This window comes from Drosophila serrata, unplaced genomic scaffold, assembly GCF_035046125.1.
Source record: "Drosophila serrata isolate PLE 108 unplaced genomic scaffold, ASM3504612v1 contig_112, whole genome shotgun sequence".
In the NCBI taxonomy this organism is placed as follows: domain Eukaryota; kingdom Metazoa; phylum Arthropoda; class Insecta; order Diptera; family Drosophilidae; genus Drosophila; species Drosophila serrata.
This window is the reverse complement of record NW_028257010.1, coordinates 371,391-393,252: the sequence shown is the minus strand read 5'-3', so window position 1 is coordinate 393,252 and position 21,862 is coordinate 371,391. Positions and strand designations below refer to the sequence as shown.

The 21,862-nt window shown below is 44.3% G+C and overlaps 1 protein-coding gene across 1 annotated transcript; it reads right to left on the bottom strand.

The window, feature by feature from the left end:
- Nucleotides 1-896: 896 nt before the first annotated feature.
- LOC147644708 (uncharacterized) lies at nt 897-6,429 on the bottom strand. Its single transcript, XM_086841269.1, has 4 exons — nt 3,209-6,429; nt 2,373-3,022; nt 1,240-2,151; nt 897-1,048 (listed from the first exon to the last, which is right to left on the bottom strand). The coding sequence occupies exons 1-4, from the start codon at nt 6,427-6,429 to the stop codon at nt 897-899; spliced, it is 4,935 nt and encodes a 1,644-aa protein (XP_086697395.1).
- Between the last annotated feature and the right edge of the window lie 15,433 nt (nt 6,430-21,862).

The window sequence follows — 21,862 nt, the reverse complement described above, 5'->3', positions numbered from 1 at the left end:
AAACAGTCTACCAACAACTCTCTCTAATTTTGAACCAAATTAGTAAAGATGTCTCACAAGAGACCGTGAAATCCTTGACAGTAATGTACCGAGAAAATGCTTTGGATACATTTGTCAGAGGCCTGAATGGCAACTTGTCACAATTGTTAGCCATTAATAAACCACATGACTTAGGGCACGCTCTTCATCTATGTAGCCTTCTTGAGAACTAAAATACTAGAAATAATCAGACTCCAAAAACCTCTTATTTTGGAAATTTACTAATATTACCCCCTAAACATCCACAACCTTAACGCATAGTATCTACTAAGCAAAGCTTTCATCCACACCTATACCAATATCCGAATCAGTCGCAAATAACATCCACAATTGGAAAACCTCCACGTGCTCAGTTTAATCAACCCAAACCGTACAATCAGACTTTCGTAAAACAGGTAGCACCTTATGGCACACCAAACATTCCCCACGACTACAACCAAAGCCAGTACCTATGGATGTTGATCAATCAATTCGTTCGCTCAGTTCAGCTAATGTTCAAAATGTTAACAAAATACCGAGGCAATTCCATATTTACACAGACTCAGTTAATGCAGCATAACAAGATACAGAAGAAGACTCATTTCTCTCAAAACAAGAATATATCCAGTTAACAGAAGAAAACAACGTAAATGACCTATGAATAGTTGTGTCCCCTTGTATTATTAGCAAGAGGTCATTGTAAGAGGGGTTCCCAGGCAAGATCAAACACTCAACGAATAAATTCAATATTTAATTTAACATTCTATATACAGGCGTGTGTGTGGTAATAGCACAGCGTTAGATCGACGGCGTGCGTTCCTCGTCGTTCGCAAAATGCAGACTGTTCTTATTCTCTCATCCCTTCTCCCTCGTATGCACTATCCAACACCGAGCGAGCGACCAGCTGATCGCCGCTCTCCCGCACAATGGGACAATGCGACCAAACCAAACATGCCGCCCGCCAATGCTAGACTGAGCATGAAACATCTCCGCTTGTCCAGATCCTGCATGGTGGTAGGCGGGGTAGAATCTAGAATGGAGAAATGAGACAAGAAACATGCGCAAGAAACAATTCATTATGGTTGAGGTGCGCAAAGTGCTCTTAAGAACGTATCGGCAGTGGACAAAGTTTTGACACTGACCGTTTTAAATGGCCTTGCTTGGTTTTAAGCGTTACAACCCGGACCAACGCGTCAGTCCCTGGGTGCAACTCCACGACACGCCCCAGTAGCCATTGCGACGGCGGAAATAGGTCATCCTTGATGATGACAACGTCGTGGAGCTGAATGCCCTCAGTCTTCTGACACCACTTGGGTCTCTGCTGCAGATTGGCTAGCCAGTCTCGACTCCAAGCCTTCCAGAAATGCCTTATCATCGATTGCTGGACTAGAAACTGCTCCACGAAGGACTTGGACTGAGGTCGATATTCCGGAGGCGCCAGCATGCAGTCCCCAATCAAAAAGTGCGCCGGTGTGAGCACCTCGAGATCATCTGCATCAGCTGTGAGAGGGCAGAGCGGTCGGGAGTTGAGGCACGCCTCTATGCTTATGAGCACCGTTGACAACTCCTCATAGGTGAGCCTTCGATCCCCAATGACCCTCTTGAGATGATGTTTCACCGACTTCACATTAGCCTCCCACAGCCCGCCAAAATTGGGCGACTGCGGAGGATTAAAGTGCCAGGTGGTCCGCTGCGAAGCGAGCTTGGGGGCTATGAGCTTCTCATAGTCCTCCTGAAGCTTACCGTAGAATGCCTTCATTAGATTGTCCGCGCCGACAAAGTTGGTTCCGTTGTTACTGTAGAGATGTTGAACGATCCCTCGCCGACCGGTAAACCTTCCCAGAGCTAGCAGAAAATGCTCCGTGGTGAGGCCTGTCACCGCTTCTAGATGCACTGCCTTTGTTGCAAGGCAAATGAAAACGGCGATGTATCCTTTGTAAACGGCAGTTCCTCGCAACCGCGCTGCCTTCAGCTCTATAGCGCCTGTGTAATCAACTCCAGTCGCCAGGAATGGCCGACTAGGGGGGTTCACTCTGTGTATCGGCAAATCTCCCAAAACCTGTGCCGACGTGATTGGCCGGGCCCGAAAGCACGTCACACATTTCCGTACAATCGATCGCACCGCCTGCCTTCCTGTCAGTATCCAGAACCGTTAGCGAGTGTGCGCCAGAGTTAGCTGCGCACCTCCGTGCAGAGTCAAGATATGCGAATAGCGTATTACTAGTTGTGTAAAATGATGAGAGCTTGGAATGATTATTGGATGGCGACGCTCGTGCGACAGACTAGAATGGCGCAATCGCCCCTTACTCGCAGTATGCCCTCTACTAAGATCGGTGACAAGCTCGAGAGCTTACTTCTGGAGGGCAGCCGTTTAGAATTTTTTACTGCGGTCAGCTCCGATGCGAAAGACTCCCCTTGGACGATGCGCACGATAGCGAATAGAGCATGGTCGAGCTCTTCGATGCCTAGGGGACCGGTGCGCCTCTCTCCTTTTCCGGCAGTATTGGACTTGAACCGAATTACGTACGCTACGACTCCCACGGCCTGGGTGAAACTCGAAAATCTCTCCATCAACGATGGCAGCGGGACTGTGTGGTGAACGCGTACTTTATCCGTCTTCGCCTCTAGGGCGGCATCATTCATGTCGGCCTGACCGACCTTCGTCGAGGGCCAGTCACCTTGACAGCGTGTAAGCCACTCCGGGCCTCGCCACCACAAGCCGTAGCCCGCTAGCTCACCCGGAGGTAGCCCTCTTATCGCACAGTCTGCTGGGTTCTCGCTAGTCCCTACATGCCCCCATTGCAATGGCGCAGAATGATCCAGAATAAAGGCGACCCTGTCAGCGACGAAAGTCTTCCATCTATTGACGTCCCCGTGTAGCCAATGCAGAAGAATTGTAGCATCCGTCCAGTAAAAGGTCTGGATTGGGAGGTCATTTATCCACCTGGCCGCGGTTAACCATTTCACCAACTTGACGGCCAGTACCGCACCTCTTAGCTCCGTCCTAGGTATGGTCAAGGGTTTGGTAGGAGTAACCTTTGACTTTGCGGCCAACAAAGAGGCGTAGCACGTTCCATCTTGGTGCTGGAGCCTTAAATAAGTCTAATAAGCTGCATAGGATGTCGACGACCCGTCACAAAACGCGTGAAGCTAAGCCGAAACTATGGCTCCAGGAGAATAATGAATCCACCGCTGTATACTAATATCGCCGATCCTTAGCAAGCCGTCCCGAAACGCTTGCCACCGTTCCGCAAGCGCATTAGGAACCTCGTCATCCCAATCCAGAGTTGCCAGAGTTCCGTCTGCATGCGTTTTCTTCGCCATAGTTACGTCCTTCAGTATTAACATTCCCGAGATGATGACCGGCGCGATGAGACCCAGTGGGTCAAACAGCCTTGCTATGCTCGATAGAATCATCCTTTTGGTTAAGCTATCCGGTATCTCAAAATTGATCCGAAATTTGAAACAGTCCTTATTTGGAAGCCAATACATTCCTAGCGCCTTGATAGGATCCGTGGTGTCCCAGTTTAAAGGTGTCTGACTGCACTGATGCTCCAACGGAATAGAGAGCAGGATACTCGCTTCATTGCTGGACCATTTCCGCAACTCCATGCGCGCGGATTTTATCGCCCCCGCCACCTGGGTCCTCTTGTCTTCCGTCTCTTCTATCGAATGTCCTCCGGAAAGAATGTCGTCCACGTATATCTCATGCATCAACACCTCTTCCGCTTTAGGAAATGAACGCCGTTCGTCCTTCGATAGCTGTTGAATGGCCCTGATGGCCGTGAAGGGCGCAGAAGCCGTTCCGAACGTTAGCGTCGACAATGCATAAACGTGGATCGATCCATCCGCCGCCCTCCATAAAATCCGCTGATATTGGGCGTCTTCCGGGTGCACATCAATGCAGCGATAAATTTTTTGTATATCCGCCGTGAAAACGAAACGATATTTCCGCCAATTGAGTATGACTGCCGACATGTCGTTTTGCAGTGTAGGCCCGGTCCACAGAATATCGTTTAACGACCTTCCGTTGCTTGTCCTTGAGGAGGCGTCGAAGACGATTCGCTGTTTTGCCGACTGAGGCTCCTTCTTGAAGACAGCGTGATGTGGGAGTACACAAGAGGTTACATGCATATTAGTGGAAGTAATCTTTACTGAACTACTTTCACTGCCCACAGCCGGCGCTATTTGCTCGAGCGCGAAGTATTCCTCGATCTCATCCACATATTTGCTCCACCGGTCCGGACTGCTGGACAGGCGTCTTTCCAATTGTAGGAACCGATTAAGCGCCATTTGCTGAGATCTTCCTAGAACCATGGCTGGGTCCCGATAAGTTTTAAAGGGCAACCGCACTATATAGCGGCCATCCCCTCGACGTACGTAAATCTTCTGAAAGAAGGCCTCGCACCAGAGGTCCCCCTCCGATAACGAAGGGCGTTCTGGGACTGACTCTACCTCACATAAGCGCTTCAGCCATGCATCGGTGTCCAAAAGCACTCGATGACAGCGCAACTGGGTTGATTCCCTCACGCCTTCTGCACGTCCAGAGAGAATCCATCCAAAGTGCTTATTCTGAGCTAAGGGCTCGCCAGGCAGTCCGATCCTGGTGTCTGGCAACATTATTTGCGCCAACATGTCCACTACTAGAATGAGGTCGACTCGCTTGGACCGGGAGTAGTGAGGATCTGCCAACGAGAGCCCTAGAATATGATCCCAACGCTGTGGCGTGAAGCTAAGACTCGTCAGGCAGGAAGTAACCGAAGGGAGAACGTAGGCTGAATCGACCTCTAAAGAAAAAGTTGGGTTAATAATACTGCCGATTTCGAAATTGACTGTATACTTGCAACGACGACCAACCCCGGGGCCGACCCCAAAAATGGACGCTCGGGTACTGGCCCGCGTCAGATGCAGGGACTTTACGACGTGCTCAGATACTATAGTTGCCTCAGATCCTTGATCAATGAGAGCATTAATGATGGCTTGCAGCCCGTTGACCGGATTTCGCACGGTGATACGAGCAGTGGCGAGAAGTACGCTCCTCGAAGAAACATTCGGCGACGTTGCCGAATGGCATCTGTAAGATGCGCTTGGGGTTTGACTCGAAATTGACCGCCGGCTCTGCTGAGATATGTTCTCCGTGGCTGTGGGTGCACTAAGATGCGGCGTTGAAGGCCGGACCGGCTGAGCCATTACTGGGAAGTGCAACAGGGTGTGATGGCGCTGCCCACATACTTGGCAGCTCTTGTTGCTGGTGCAGCGCGGCAGCGCATGTGACTTGCTCAAACAATTGATACATAATTTCGCTCTGCTCACTATATCCTTTCTCTGATAGCAGTCCAAAGCCAGAAAGGCTGTGCAACGACGCAGAATATGGTCGCCCCCACAGTGGTAACAGGCGCTATTCGCCCGTCCTAAGCGCTCCTGTGCATTATGCACTCGCACTCGTTTGCTAGGGTCGGTGGATCCTGGGCCAATATTGGAGTCGTACGACGAGCTTCGGTTCTGAATCGCATCCATTACGATCAGCCGATCATTCAAAAATGATTCCAATTCCTTGTAGGTCGGAACGGCGGCGCCGCTTCCTTGATGATGCTCCCAAGCGTTATGGGTCTCCTTGGGCAGCTTCGATGCTACGTAATGCGCCAACCAGTGCTGCGATTCCCCGTCCAAGGCTTGAACGCGGAGGAATGCAGCCAGGCAAACATTGAACGTGCTTAACATCGATCCTATTAATTCTGTACTATCTCTTTGAAACCTGGGCAAAGCGTAGATAGCGTTCATGTGGTGAGAAAAGACGAGACGAGGATTATTATACCTTTTAATCATCATTCCCCACGCCACGGCGTAGTTTGACTCCATGAGCTGCATTTGTCGGATGTCATTATCGCACCCTAGTGGCAACGACTCTTTGAGAAAGTGTAACCGTTGAACATTACTCAAATGGTTGTTGTTGTGTATGAGGCTCATGAAGGCGTCATAATATCCTGGCCAGCTCACACACTCACCGGAGAACTTGGGAACTGCCATCTGTGGCATGTTTAGTCGCACTTTCGGGTCGGCGCCCCCACCTGTTGGGGGCGGTGGTGCCGGAATCTCGGATCCAAGTTTGTCCAAGTCCTCCGCGATGACGCAATAGGCGTCCATATAGCGCTCCTCGAATTCCGACAGGAAACTTTTCCCGGCATAGCTTGAGCCCGCAAACCCTTCTAGATTCACGATCACGGAATCCGTCTCCCGAAACGCGTTCCTAATTTCTTCCACTTGTTCCAGACGCTTCTTTAGATAAATTCTTGTTTTCCTCGATTGCGAATCCTTCTTAAATTTCTGCAAGACCGATTTGAGAGATTGGTAACGATTTGCCTGCAAATTTGCTAACTGCTCCAAAGTCGGAGCCTCCGAATCAGATTTCATGCTGCCGAACGTAAAACAAACTTAGCGCAACTCACCAACCCAAAAATCATGTAATTTGAAAATTCGGTAAATTCTTGTCTCGCACGCAACTTGTCCACTTACTCCGTTTGCACACAAGATTCCACCCTCCAGAAGCAGCGAAAACAAAGAAGAAGTGCCTCGAAACTTCCGTGACCTGCAGCTGCGGCGCCTATTTATCGTCGTTTCCTTGATATAAATAAAAAATAGGATTTATAAAATTCGGATTATTTTAAATCCTTGGCTGACGAAATTTCGAAGAGACGGCGAGGAGGATGGCGGCGCACACAAAACGGACACGGATGGAAAATTTCGAAGTTCGGAGGCGAATAGAAAGTGGGATTTCTCACTGCCGTGGTGTCAGGAAAACTCGGACGGAGAGTCGTCGTTTCCTTTCCCGTGTTTCGAGAGGCCGGGAATAAGCGCAGAAGAAAATCGTCTCGACAATTCCGAAAACCGCCGTTGTTGCGCCTATGTATCGCTTTCCTCTTTTCAGGCAATTTGCCGAGCCGACTTGCAAACTTAACGCGGCCGCGATCTAACGGAATCTATTTACACACCAAATTGCCAACTTTAACGTTTTAACTTGCAGGTTCCCCTCATGGGCCACCATGAATAGTTGTGTCTCCTTGTATTATTAGCAAGAGGTCATTGTAAGAGGGGTTCCCAGGCAAGATCAAACACTCAACGAATAAATTCAATATTTAATTTAACATTCTATATACAGGCGTGTGTGTGGTAATAGCACAGCGTTAGATCGATGGCGTGCGTTCCTCGTCGTTCGCAAAATGCAGACTGTTCTTATTCTCTCATCCCTTCTCCCTCGTATGCACTATCCAACACCGAGCGAGCGACCAGCTGATCGCCGCTCTCCCGCACAATGGGACAAGCGACCAAACCAAACAACCTACAAGAGGAATACGCATGGCAAGCCGATGCCGATCAACAAGAATAGACAGTTCCGAGCTACATTTTTTAGAGTAAATCGTACCTCGCTACCCTACTTTAAGGTAACCATGGGGAACGGAAAAATACTAAAAATTCTAATTAACACCGGTTGAAACCAAAATTATATCCAAAACCAATTAGTACCAAAACACAAACCTAATGAAAAAGTTTTCTCCGTCAATTAAGTCGGAGGAAGTACCAAAAAAACGCACCATGCTATGCTTAAACTCCCTAACCTTTCCGATGCACCGATGAAATTCTTTTTATTAAATACTTTAAAAACTTTTCATGGTATTCTAGGCAACGACACTGTTTGTAGGGGGCCGATCCTGCCGCTAAAGATCCTGTATTGGGAAAGTGTAGCCCAATGAAACTTTCCACGTCGCAAGCGAAGTCTAAGAGTAAAGGCGGGGGCGTCGTGGGCAATTCAAAATCGTCAGCTTTATTTCGCTGCATACATAAGATAAATAGCTTAAATGTAAGGGCTGCGCTCCCGACCGATAAGCTACGCTTAACAGTGCGAGAGCGGGCCCGAGAAGTGGAGCGCGAACTAGCCGTCCCTCAGCTCGCTTAGAAGCGAGCGAAGCTCGGGAACTCGGGAGCGGGCGTTCGCGAACATCGAAGAGTGGGCGCGGGAGCGCTTAGACTATCCCGATGAGCAGTGCGCGAAGAGCCGACTTGCGGAAGTGCAAGAGCGGCCAAAGCTTTGGAGGCTCGGTGGACAGAGGCGGCGCAGCGGTCGCCCCGAGAGGCCTTCTGACGTGAACAACACATTGAAAAGTCTAGGGGCAATAATAGACGTCAAAAACGACGCATTAGTTCTCGAAAATAACAATAAGATTAAAATTCACCAATTAAGTACACAGACAGTTAATACAATCGGACCACAAATTAGTCATATGACCGAATCACAAAAATTAATTATAAATCTTCTCGTTAAAAGACACAAAAATCTCTTTTCCGACCCTGACACAAAACTTCCATACACTACTCATACCCAACATCGTTGACACAAGAAGTTGAAAAACAAATAAACGAGATGCTTAAAGATGGCATTATAAGACCCTCAAGATCACCATATAACGTACCAGTTTGGGTAGTTCCTTTTCGGTAGATCTATTTTTCGGTGTTAGATCTGAAGAGTGGTTTCCATCAAATACCACTAAAAGATACGGATATAGAGAAAACAGCATTCGCTGTGAATGGAGGAAAATACGAATTTTCAAGACTTCCATTTGGCTTAAAAAATTCTCCATCTATTTTTCACTTTTTTTCAGCTTTAGGCGACATATTGAGAGAACACATAGGAACAATCTGCTACGTATACGTAGACGACATTATAGTTTTCAGCAAAGATGAGGTAGAACATGGCCGAAACCTCGAAAAAGTATTTTCTGCTCTTCAAAATGCCAACATGAGAGTCTAAATAGAAAAATGCAATTTTTTTTGTAAATTAAGTAGACTTTTTGGGGTACACCAAATCAGAAAATGGTGTTAAAACCAATATAGACAAATAAAAGCAATTACGAAATTCCCAGTACCAAAAACTTTAAAGAACCTAGGTTCCTTTTTGGACATGACAGGGTATTACAGACGTTTCATCAAAGACTATGCAAAAATAGCAAAGCCTTTAACCATTCTCCTAAGAGGCGAAGAACGCCGTATATCTAAGACTAAGTCAAGCAAAACCGCTATAAACTTGAACAAAGAAGCTATATTGGCATTCGAGAAACTTAAAAACCCTCTCGTCTCCAGGGATGTGACTCTTGCATATCCAGATTTCGGAACAGAATTCCAACTGACTACAGACGCCTCCAGCTATGCAATAGGTGCAGTGCTAGAACAAAATCATAGACCAATAACATTTATTTCACGTACTCTATCGAAAACTGAAGAAAATTATTCTACAAACGAAAGAGAGATGCTCGCAATCCTTTGGGCTCTTCAAAGTCTAAGACATTATCTTAATGGATATTCAAAAGTAGTAATATACACCGATCATCAGCCCTTGAGTTTTTCAAATAGCGTAAATAACCATAACGCAAAGCTAAAGCGCTGGAGAGATCTCATTGGTGAATATAACCACGAGATCAGGTACAAGCCCGGAGTTGCTAATGTAGTAGCAGATGCTTTGTCTCGAGCCCCCCCAGAAATCAATTCAATAAGTTCATCAGAAACATCCATAGTGACAAAAGCTCATCACACAATCTCATATTTTCAGTAGAAGCACACATTAACGTATTCAAAAACCAACTCTATTTAATGACCACAGATACAGACTCTTATAATTTTGAAATTCCATTTCCAGCATATCACAGACATATCATAAAACAGAAGTCCTACACGGAGGAAAAACTCATTGCAATCTTGGCAAACAGACTTGACCCTAAACTCATAAACGGAATTTTCACATCTGAAGAGATTATGGGTAAAATACAAAATATTTACCCTACATATTTTAAATCATATAAAATAAGATTTACACAAAATAAAGTAGAAGACGTAAGTTCAGAATTACAGGAAAATGAAATTATCACTTTAGAACATAAAAGAGCACATAGAGATGCAAAAGAACACAAAACGCAAATTTTGAAGAACTATTTTTTTCCGCAGGCCCAAAAGAAAACTCAAGCCATAGTTCAACTCTGTCAAACTTGTAGAGAATCAAAGTACGACAGACACCCCCCAAAACGAAAAATCCAACCAACCCCCATCCCAAATTACCCAGGAGAAATTATTCACGTAGATATTTACATTACAGGAAAACAAAGCGTATTAACAGGTATCGATAAATTCTCCAAATATGCACAAGTAAAAATTTTAGAGTCAAGAGCATCAGAAGACATAAAAAATCCACTAAGAGAAATGCTTATTGCTTTCGGTATGCCAAAAATAATAGTAATGGATAACGAACGAGCACTAAGCTCGGCTGCAATAAGGTTCATGCTAGAAAACCAACTTAAGATATCAGTACAGTAATGGATAAATAGAAAGATTCCATTCACCATTAACCGAAATTATGCGATGTCTCAAAAAATACATCGAGAGTATGACATTTGCAGACTTACTTTTTAAATCAGTTCAGGAGTATAATAAATCCATACACTCAGTAACGAAAGACAGACCTGTAGGAAAAGAGGGAAGAAATCAAACAGATAATAAAAACAAAACAAGTTACAGATCTAGAATACTGCAATAAAAAGAGAAAACAACCGATTCAATATTCACCACGCGACACAGTACTCGTAAAAATAGAGAAAAGACTAGGAACAAAACTTACACCCAGATACAAATCAGAGAATGTAGCAGAAAATAAAAATACACAAATAAACACAAACCGGAAAAATCATTCATAAAAATAATATAAGAACATAAATTTTCAGACTTTTTTTACCAACATGCTTGGGTCCTCGGTCCTCGATTATCCCAATTCGCAAATTATCTCACTTGAAACAGGACTGGCAGCTAAACAAGACGGAACATTTAAAATCATCCACATTTTTAACTTACAGAACTACGAAGAAACACTTTTGGAATTGGACGAATCACTTCATAAAATCATATCATCTCACCCATTACACCCATATCTTTCTTACGAATAAGGACAGCTACATACTGATTTACACAGACTACAAACTCGGAAAAGACAAAAAAGGGCAATAGAAGCAATAGGTACTGCTTGGAAATTTTAGAGAACAAGATAAATGAACAACTAGAAATCAATAATAGACAAGTAGTAATCAATAGATTAATTAATCAAAAAATCAACCAACTAACTAACGTCACTAATGCAATGCTTAAAGTCGCTCAGAGCTCAGAAGAAATTCAGAATCAGAGAGCAAATATCCTAAAATATAAAATACAATTAATAAAAGAAGAAATAACTAATATAATACACGCAATTACATGGGCAAAATCAAACACAGTAAATTCATTTGTATTTACAACCACAGAAACCACAATAATAGAAGATATCTTCAGAAAAGAATATAACTTATTTTTGAACGTAGAAGAATTAGAAGTTTGCTAAGGTCAAATTAGCCACAAAAGCTAACGACCTTTACATTATTAGCTTACCAACCATAAAAACAGACAACTGCAGAACACTTAAAATTAAAGCAATAAAGAAAGCCCAAATTATAAATGATATAAAACATGAAAATTTGTTAGAATGTAAGAAACAACTATTTGCAATAACAGAACCATTCGAATCCCATAATGATAAGACTATTTGTAACTCAGAAAAATTGTTAGATTTAAGTAACGATACTTGTGTAACTGCACTACTAAATTTAAGAGAACCCGAATGTAAGATAATTAACAATCAGCACATACCAGATTTGGAGGAGATACTGCCAGGCACCATACTACTGAACGATTTCAATGGACCAGTATCGCTGGATGAAAAGGAGCTAAAATTACATGGCTCTTTTATCATACAATACCGAAACTCAACGGTTACTATTGGCGAGGTGACGTACAAATCAAGAGAAATCAACATAGCCGAACCAGAATCTCCAGTTTTCCAACTTTCCTCTATACCTTTTCTCACGTTCCCTCCGAACGGGTACTAAAGGGATCACGGCGATAATTTCTGGCCTTGTCTTTCCTCCAGGTACAAGTCCTTTAAACTAGGGGTAGCGACATTTTTCGCTCCTCCGGTTCGCGTTGTTTGGCGGAGTACGTTAGGCGGAGTTATTTTACCGAAACGTCGGGATTTTTTTACCGATCGACGCGGAACTCGGCACCTTTCGAGGATTTAAACCAGGTCCCTGCTCGGGCGCCAGTTAAAGATAATTGGTTATTTTTTCATTAAAAAATAATCTTTATTGTTTTGAGTTGGATTAAGAACTGAATTTGCTTAAGCTCAACAGTCGTTTATATAGGCAGCTTGTTGCTCCACCGCTGTCACCGTCTCTGCCGCCGTCATTGTTTTTCCGCTGACGTTCTTTGTTCTCATTAGCTTGTTATGACGATTTGTAACTATTGGCCGCTTCTAATTACCATTGGTCAATGCATTGATTTCCACATTGGCAGATGCCCTAGATATGGTAAGCCACGTGCGCTGATCTTGCATCTTTTGGGTAGCGATCGTGGTAGTAAATTGAACTTCTGGTTTCTTCACCCGGTTGCGCCATTTGTACTGAGCTTGCATCTTCTTTGTCAACGATTTTAGAAACTAGGTTGTTAACTTATATGTATATGTATATAAATTAATAAGATAAGGTCCGACGAGAGTTTGCCGTAGGCAATATCCACTTCAACACGGATTATTCTTGTTATTGTAGAGTTGGGGCAACAGGCCCTTTAGTATCTTCTGGCCGGCTGGCCGTAGATTTCCCAATGATGAATTAGGAAGATTATGGTGAGAGGGTGACTGCCCTCTTTTTACCCGCTGGCCTAGGGACTCAGACAGGTGATGAATACTAAAGTTTAACGACAATTGGTCGGAGTTAAGTTTATGAACAGTTATTCAATGAATGTCAAATCAGAACTGAACTTAAAGCTAACATAAGAAGGGACTCATAGCGGCCACTCCAATGGGTAGTGCTTGCCGGCTATACACGGGCTTCCGGCCAGACGCTGTGTCAGCAATTTGGCCGGAGCAAGCTTTCAGATGATCGGTCATTGCCGTCGCCCGGTTAACTTAGTTAACTACTCCCCCCTCAAGATGAAGGCCGCCCTCGGCCGACCCTATTTGGGCAATCACCTCCTTTAGTTGGGCCGTGGATCTCCTGGCCTGGGTGACTCGCCGATAAGTAAGGCCGATACAAATCAACGGGCAGCAAACTGCTCCCGCGACTAGCACTATCTGGTGCGAGCGGTAGTTGTTGACATCCTCCCCAAATCTCTTAATGTGCTCCAGGTTACGTTCACTCAAGCGGTGAAGGTATGGGAGGCTAAGTATATTGTGCTCCAGAGAAATGTTCAGGGAAGGCGAGCTGGCTACTCCTGGTGCCCTCTTCTGGGCCATATCATGATTGATATATCGGGTTTCATTAACCGTGGCACTCTCGATAAAGGGATAAGGTGTGTTCCTTGTAAGTGGACGTAAGTGCCATTGTCCACACCCACACGAGCCGGGCGATCGTTTATGATGAGGATTCCCTCGTCGACATAGGTGACGGGATGCAGATCACTATGCTGAATATCGCAGTGCGCAATGCCTCCCGCGTGGAGTTCCTGGGCGCAAGATCTTTTCAGCGCCAGTTGGCAAAATGTGGCCCCTGATGACACGGAGCAGTTTTTTACCGTGTGGATTTCTCCGTCGCAATCCGCTATGACCTTGTCCTCCAGTCTGAGCATTGTGTCGTGATGTGATACGGGAAAAATTGTAATCTTAACGCAGGCTGACTTAATTTTAGGAAACTTGATAATGAAATGAATAATGTTAGTGGATTGTAAAACTTTAACGGACGAAACGGACAATATATCTTTGATGGGGGTATCTGTGGGCTCCTCTATCCACATACTTTCCAGGTCTGCATGATCTAATATGCTAGGGCTAACTACATTGACTTTGGCGAGCGCTATTGCAAGCAATAAATTTTGCAGCTCCATTGTAATCGTCCTATTCCGAGACAATAACATCTCGTATAGGTGTCCCGAATCAATTTGGGATTCTTTAGCCGACCTCAGAATTTGATTGACAGTGATGGTAATGTTATTTATTTGTTCCTGTACTCTACTGTTAATATTGACCTGTCTATTGTTTGCATTAATGAGTTGGAATTCTGTTAGTCTGATTTTTTCAAAATCCTCCGCGTCTGGCGTTCCCGCCACTACCTTTAACGCCGCTCCCAAGAAGTCTAAACTTCTGGCTACTCTGTGGTGGATGCTCAGTGACTCGAGCAGGTCACGCAGGTGAGCGACATCTACGCTCAAAAGTTTCTGCATGTGCGACTGGGGAAACATGTGAATCATGTCATTAGTCTCTTCCACCACGCGCCTGTATTCTGAGAGATTTGCCGTGTGTCTCACAAATACAAATTCTTCCCATATTAATATTCGACCATCAATGATGGGAATGTACTTGGCTTGCGAGTAGTCCGTGACGTGTGCCGATGTTAGGGTCAAAAGGAATAACAGAGGTATAGGAGTGAACCTGTAATTTTCGGATTTATTGTAGTGTTTTGCAAAATTCAAGAAGACCACCACCAAACATATAAAAATAAAGCACAGAAAAGCTTAAGCAAAAATAATGATAATGACAAATAAAAAATAAAAATAAAAAACCTTATGCCAAGTGGCTAGGAATAAAAATATGAAAAAAGGTGGTAAAAAATTATCAGACGAATCAAGTCAACATGACCACGCTTCGTCTACCTAAGGTTGTCCTTGTGGACCACCCTCCCCTTAATGAGGACCGTGGTCCCCATGTCCGCTTCCACAACTTTCTCTTCACACAATGGAGAGAGTTTGTTGCCTAGTCGCCTGTTGGATTTTACTAGGACTTTTTGGCCAACTTCGAACACCCTGTTCTGTCGGGAAGCATTTTCCCTATTCCTGAGCTTATCTTGGGCGATCCTAATCTTATCCCGAACCTCATACAGTGGTTCTTCTGACTGTGTTTGAATCACGTCAGCTGGCCTCTTGTCGATGACCGAATGGATAGATTTATTGTACCTGGCTGTGGGCAGTAAAATTAGCTCGACGGTGTCACTGATGCCTTTATAAATTTTAAGGCATCTGGCGAGCTCCACCAGAGTGCTGTGGAAGCGCTCCACTTGTCCGTTTGAGACACTGTGGAGGGGCGGTGCGTTTGAAACGCTAACGCCGAAATGGTTTTCCAGCATGGTCAAAATGGTGTGCGAGTTTAACGATGGTTCGTTGTCGCAATATATGACCTTGCCTTTAGGGAATATTCATCAGCAGTAGTAATGCCGGTTTTAGGTCCTCTATGGTTCTAGAGGGAATTGGTTGGACTATGGCAAATTACGAGAATTTGTCAATGCACGTGAGGAAATATTTCTTGTCCGTGGAGAAAATGTCTATGTGTAGCATTTCTCCTACATGAGATGGGAGCGGTGTTTCGCCAAGCTCATGCTTTTTGGGGTGTCTGTCATATTTCGCCCTAGCGCATGTCCTACAATTAGCGACGATTTCGGCCGCTAGCTTTGCCATTTTTGGGAAGTAGTATTCTGAGAGTACCTGCTTCACATTTTCTTGGGCCGATCTGTGAGCCCTGTTGTGCTCAACGGTGAGGACTTCTCGCCTCTCAGCGACTGCAAAAATATCCGTCACGCGGTTTTTGCAGTGCCAAAACTTCCTGGCCGGGAATTGCCGAACCAATTCGTCCTGTATCATTGCTAGCGTATGCAAATCGCAATGAATGGCGTTTACGCCTTTAGGAACAATAATACCCGCGAGCTCTTCGAGCAATGACTCTTTGCAAGTGAAGTCGATGCTATGTCGTCTCTTGTTTCCAAAGAGTACGAAGCTGCGTTTCGACGGAAAGCGTGCCTCCTCCAGAGTTATCTGGTTTTGAAAGCAATTCAGGGGCTTATCCGTAGTTTCGATTGTGTGGGTGAGCGACAGCTCACTGTGAATTGTGGCTGCGCTGGAAAAAGCTTCTTTCTCTCCCAGAACGTTAAGTTGCTGTCTTGAGAGGGCATCCGCAACGAGGTTTTCTTTACCGGGCTTGTAAAACATTTTGGCGCCGGACTCGTCGATGCGGGCTTTCCATCGTTTGATTTTCGCATTCGGATTGGATTCCGATACTGCGAATGTCAACGGTTGGTGATCAGTATAGATATTTATATCTCTTACTGCATATAAATAATGGCGTAATTTGGCCACACCCAAACTATGGCTAACAGCTCACGCTCGTTAGTAGCGTAGTTAACCTCTCGGTCCTTTAGGGTTCGGGGAATTCCTGTATGGCCTTGGTTTTTTCTGGGTCAGTTGTGGCACCTTTACTAGTGACAATAAATCCCAAAAAACTAACGCTCTTTTTAAAGAAACGCTATTTTTGTGCTGACACCCTCATGTTGGCGTCGTGCAGGCTCTTAAGAACCCAATCCACATGCCGTATGTGGGCGTTTTCGTCTTCTGAGAAAACGATGACATCATCGACATAGACATAGCAAAATTTGCCAATCTGCTCTCGCAGTATGTCGTCGATGGTTCTTTGGAAGATGCTGGCAGCATTCTTCAAACCAAATGGAAGCCGACGAAATTCGTATTTTCCTCCGTTAACGGAAAAGGAAGTTTTTTCGCGGTCGCGCTCTGCCAGAGTGATCTGGTGGTAGCCTGACTTCAGATCAAGTGTCGTGAAGTATTTGGCTTTGCCTAAATTCCCCAGTATCATAGAGATATTTGGCATGGGGTAGCGATCGGGTATCGTCCTCTTGTTCAATTTGCGAAAGTCTAACACGAGTCGCATTTTGCGGTTGCCCGCTTCGTCAGTGCCCTTTTTGTCTACTACCCATATTGGGTTATTGTAGGGGGACTTTGACTCTTGTATTATGCCATTTTTTAACAGCTCTTGGATTTCGCTGTTGACAAAATCTGCAGCCCCCATTGGGTATGGGTAAAGCTTGGCATAAATGGGCTCCTCGCTTACCGTCCTGATGGTAGCTACCACCGACGTGTTGTAAGGCAGGGCCTCGTTGGGGTTTGCAAAGGCTTTCTTTCGTTCGCCAAGAATTTTGGTAAAGGCCTCTCTAACTAGAGGCGGCGCGTCCGAGCAATCAATGTTGGTAAAATTGACGTCGGGGCACGATTGGAATTCTAACTTCTCTACTTCAGAGCCCCATTTGAGGTGGCCGGAAGCTAGACAAAGCGATGCCCCTGCCTGTTTTAACAGGTCAAGACCAATTATGGCATCAAAGGAGGACAAATCTGGTAAAATGAAGAACGTGGCCTTCAAGTTAAACAGGGAAACGTAGCACTTTTTGGTGATATTGGTGACGCCATGGATCGAATGTATCGTGAATGGCGATTCTACCGGGCGGACGCCTTTCAATCCCTCGTATGGACGGATGAAATTTTTTGCCGCGCCCGTATCTATTAAAAGTCTCATCTCTACCCCCGCTACTCTTCGTCTGATGACGGGTAGCAGGGATTTTCCCCTAAAAAATTAATTGCGTCCGAATCGTATTCATGGACAGCATCGTCACTTATTTCTTGTGCCGCGCTTGAAGCTGCGGCGGTGTAACCTTCGGGTTCATTTGGGCCCTGAGCAATGTGGTTTACCCTTTGCCTTTTGTGCGGGCCGGATCGGTCGGATCCGGCCGGCTTCCTCTTCTGGTTGGCCGGCGCTTGAGATGGCTTGAGCATCCTAGACATTGAAGGGTCAACATCCATGGGCTCTGGCGTGTTTTCACGACGCCTGTCGCTGCTCGGAGCGGAGTGCACCTGGGCCTTGTGTTGTTTAGTGAAGTGCGGGTTTCTGCCCGCACTCACTTGGGAGTGCCCTTGATAGGACGTTTGTTGGCGATCTTGCGCCTTTGGAACTTGCTTCTTGTCCCTATCCTCCAGGCTCTTTGCGAACGATGCCGCGAAGGTGTACCTCTCGTGGTTTGATTCCACTTCTTGAGCCAACGCCAAGGCAGTTGGCATGTCCTTCGGCTTTGCCGAGAAGAGGACATCGGAGAGGCTGCGCTTGAGGCCCGAAATAAAAACGCGGAGCGCATCATCCCGGAATTTTTCGCATAAAACTCTTGCCGCCGATGCTTCGTACGACATAGTTGCCTTATTAGTGAGCAAGGTGAGTTTTTTCTCGACCTCGTCATAGTACTGCAGGAGCGTGAGGCTTCCCTGTCTGAGGGTACCCATCTCCTGCTCGATGACGTGAATCTGTCGTTTGTCACTATATGTGAAATCGAGGCGGTCAATAATCGCATCAAAATTCAATATAGTGCCGAACGAGGATAGCACTGCATCGGCAGGGCCCCTAATTTTACTCCTAATTATAACTACCCCCTGATAATGGCGTGAGCTATTAACATAATTTCTAAAAATATAATATGCGGCTACTGCCGCTTGCCGCCAAGAGACGTATGTCTCCTGTGCCCCCGTAAATTCAGGCAGGCATTTAACGGCGTCTAAAGGCTCGTTGCATTGAACATTGCCTTTGATATCAATGGGCACATAAACCTTGATTTTTGGAGCCTCTGTTTGTGCGGGTGCGACTTGCACCGCTGCCACTTGGGCGGCCAACTGCTCTATGGCTTGGCGTAATTCCTGTTCTTTGTTGACCCTTTCTGCCAAGGCATGGTTAACCGCGGCCTGAATTATAGCTTTAAGCTGCTCTGGGTCCATAGTTCCTACTGTGGGGTTAGTACGCGGGGGCCCTTCACTATCAGACTCTGAGTCACTAGCGTATGGTTTATTCTCCCTGTACTGCTGGAATGGGGAGCTCATATGTGGCCAAGCTAAATCGCACTGGTAGGGGAATGCTTGCTCAAGCTATTCTGCCCATGGGTGTGCGGGGACGGAGCCGCCGCTTTGGCAACAAAGTTTCTGAGCTCGTCGAATCGAGCCGGTGCCCTGTCAAGCAGCGATAGGGTCAGGGATATGCGGGGACTGAGCCTCCGCTATGAGAAACAAAGAAACAAATAACAACAATTTGCCACACAAATGCATATGCAGCAGTATCGGGTTCCCAGCAGTGGAGTGGGGGCAATAAAAAAAATGTATTGCGAGGCAAATACTAAGAATTTAGGGTCTAAGCAAAAAGACACAACGAATAAAATAAATAAATTCACAATTTATGAATATGCAAACGGCAGAATTAAACGCCGATATATAGTGAAAAAATAATTTTAAATAAATTCACGACTAATTTGTTCGTTAGCGGCGACCTAGCGCTTAGGCTGAAATATCTAATATAAAATATTATAAAATGCAAACAATACACAGACAGCACAGAACAAATATTATTGTAGCAAATATAATTCACCATTAAATTGTCAAACAAATTATGGGTTAATTAATCTTTATTTATAATAAAGTTAACACAAATATATTAAGGTGGAGCTGCAGAAGTTATTCTGGCAGCGATTTATTTCATTAGGTTTCAAGCTAATCTAATGCAAAAAGGAAAGTATAAACTAAGAGGTGCTCACTTACATGTTTCCCCAATTTGTAATTGTGGGTACTTCTAAATGTTGGGCGCCAATTAATAAGATAAGGTCCGACGAGAGTTTGCCGTAGGCAATATCCACTTCAACACGGATTATTCTTGTTATTGTAGAGTTGGGGCAACAGGCCCTTTAGAATCTTCTGGCCGGCTGGCCGTAGATTTCCCAATGATGAATTAGGAAGATTATGGTGAGAGGGTGACTGCCCTCTTTTTACCCGCTGGCCTAGGGACTCAGACAGGTGATGAATAATAAAGTTTAACGACAATTGGTCGGAGTTAAGTTTATGAGCAGTGGCTCTTTATTCAATGAATGTCAAGTCAGAACTGAACTTAAAGCTAACATAAGAAGGGACTCATAGCGGCCACTCCAATGGGTAGTACTTGCCGGCTATACACGGGCTTCCGGCCAGACGCTGTGTCACCAATTCGGCCGGAGCGAGCTTTCGGACGATCGGTCATTGCCGTCGCCCGGTTAACTTAGTTAACTATATATGTATATATTTTATATCTATTGAATTATTCAATATATATTTAATAATCAAATATATGTATATTTAATAATTCAAATATATAATATACATACATATTTATATATAATGTTTGTACATATTATGTAAATAACCCATTTTTAGTATTTGATATGAAAATAAAATTTAGTTACATGATTTTCTGTAATTCAAATTTGTTTTTATTTGCGCGGACGGGTAAAAAAAGCGCTAAGAAATAGCTAAAAAAGCGCTAACTTAATATTTTCTTATTATTTTTAATATTAATATTGTGACTTAAAAACGTATAGATTTTAAATTAAATATTGGAATTAAACGAAGATTTTAAATTTTTTGCATTACTTATAAAAATAAAATAAATAAAAATAAAGAAAAAAAAAAGAAAATTATAAAGGGACTCAAGCACTAAAAAAAAAATAAACAAACTAAAATCAAAACAAAGAAACACATCGATATGCACATGTATACATCAGCTGTTTTTGCTACCGTTCTCGTCCTCCTCTCTACCTAACAAGCGGTCAGCAGCCCAAAATATAAATTTTAAATTTTTTCGTCGTTGCATATGCCCTGCAGTACCGCGTGTCATCAATAGGCCACTGTCATCAACATGTCATCAACGCGCCGACTGCGACTTTTACCGAGGCGACGCTCTGCCGACTGCGACTTCTACCGAGTCGACCCTCTGCCGACTGCGACTTCTACTACGACGCTCTGCCCACGATACACTAACGGCGGTAGCCTAAACGGCAGTCGTCGGCAGTACCATGGTACGGCCGTTGAGAAGTTTGTGGATGAAACATCGATGAATTGTTGATGAAACATCGATGAATTGATTATGAATTGTTGATGAATCATCGATTAACTGTTGATGAATTTTTATTGATGACAGCCTAGGACATGCCCATGTTAAATAAATCACGACAGTTGTACTCTATGCTTCGAGAAGTTAAGACGTGTAACTGCGAGCGTTCTTCAGACCCAAGTCTTATCAGCTAAAAAACAACAACCACAAAAAAAACAAGTGTACAAGTGCACAAAATAAATTAAAAAAAAATAAATAAAAATAAAAAACAATAACGTCTAGCAAGCTTCAGAGCAGGTAGAAAATATGTCACAGTAGGGCATCCGCCCTACGGCAACAACAATCCCTCCCGACATATGTAAATAGACTTTTTAAAGCAAGTGAAACAGAACCCAAATTCATCGTCATAAACAGAACGGACAATAAATCATTTGAAAATATAAACCCCTTTCTAATAAAAAAAGGAATCGATCATACATGCAACGGTGTAGCTGAATCTTGTAAAAAACAAGAACCGGCACACTACTAATCAAGACCAAAAACACACTCCAAGCAATGAAACTTTTAAGACTTAATACCTTTCATGATTTCCCTGTATCAGTTTCTGAGCATAGAACTCTTAACTTCTCCAAAGAAGTTATTTACTCTAACGAATTGAGAGGCATCGATGAATAAACTATATTGGAAGAACTGAAATCTCAAAAAGTAACAGAAATACGCAAAATAAAAAAAAATGGAACGAAATGAACTTAAAGAAACAGGACTCATCATTATAATCTTTGCCTCATTAACTCCCCCAGAGTCAATGATGATCGGTTATGAAAAGGTAAACACACGATCATACGTACCACGCCCACTCAGATGTCGCAACTGTCATAAACTTGGACACCCCACAACAGCTTGTAAAGGACCCGCACTATGCAACAACTGTTCCGCTGAGAAACACTCAACCTCAGAAGAAACATGTCACAACGAAAAATTCTGCATAAACTGCAAATATGAAACACCAAACAACAAACACAGCCCAATGAACAAAACATGTCCCATTTTTATAAAACACAAAGAGCTCAC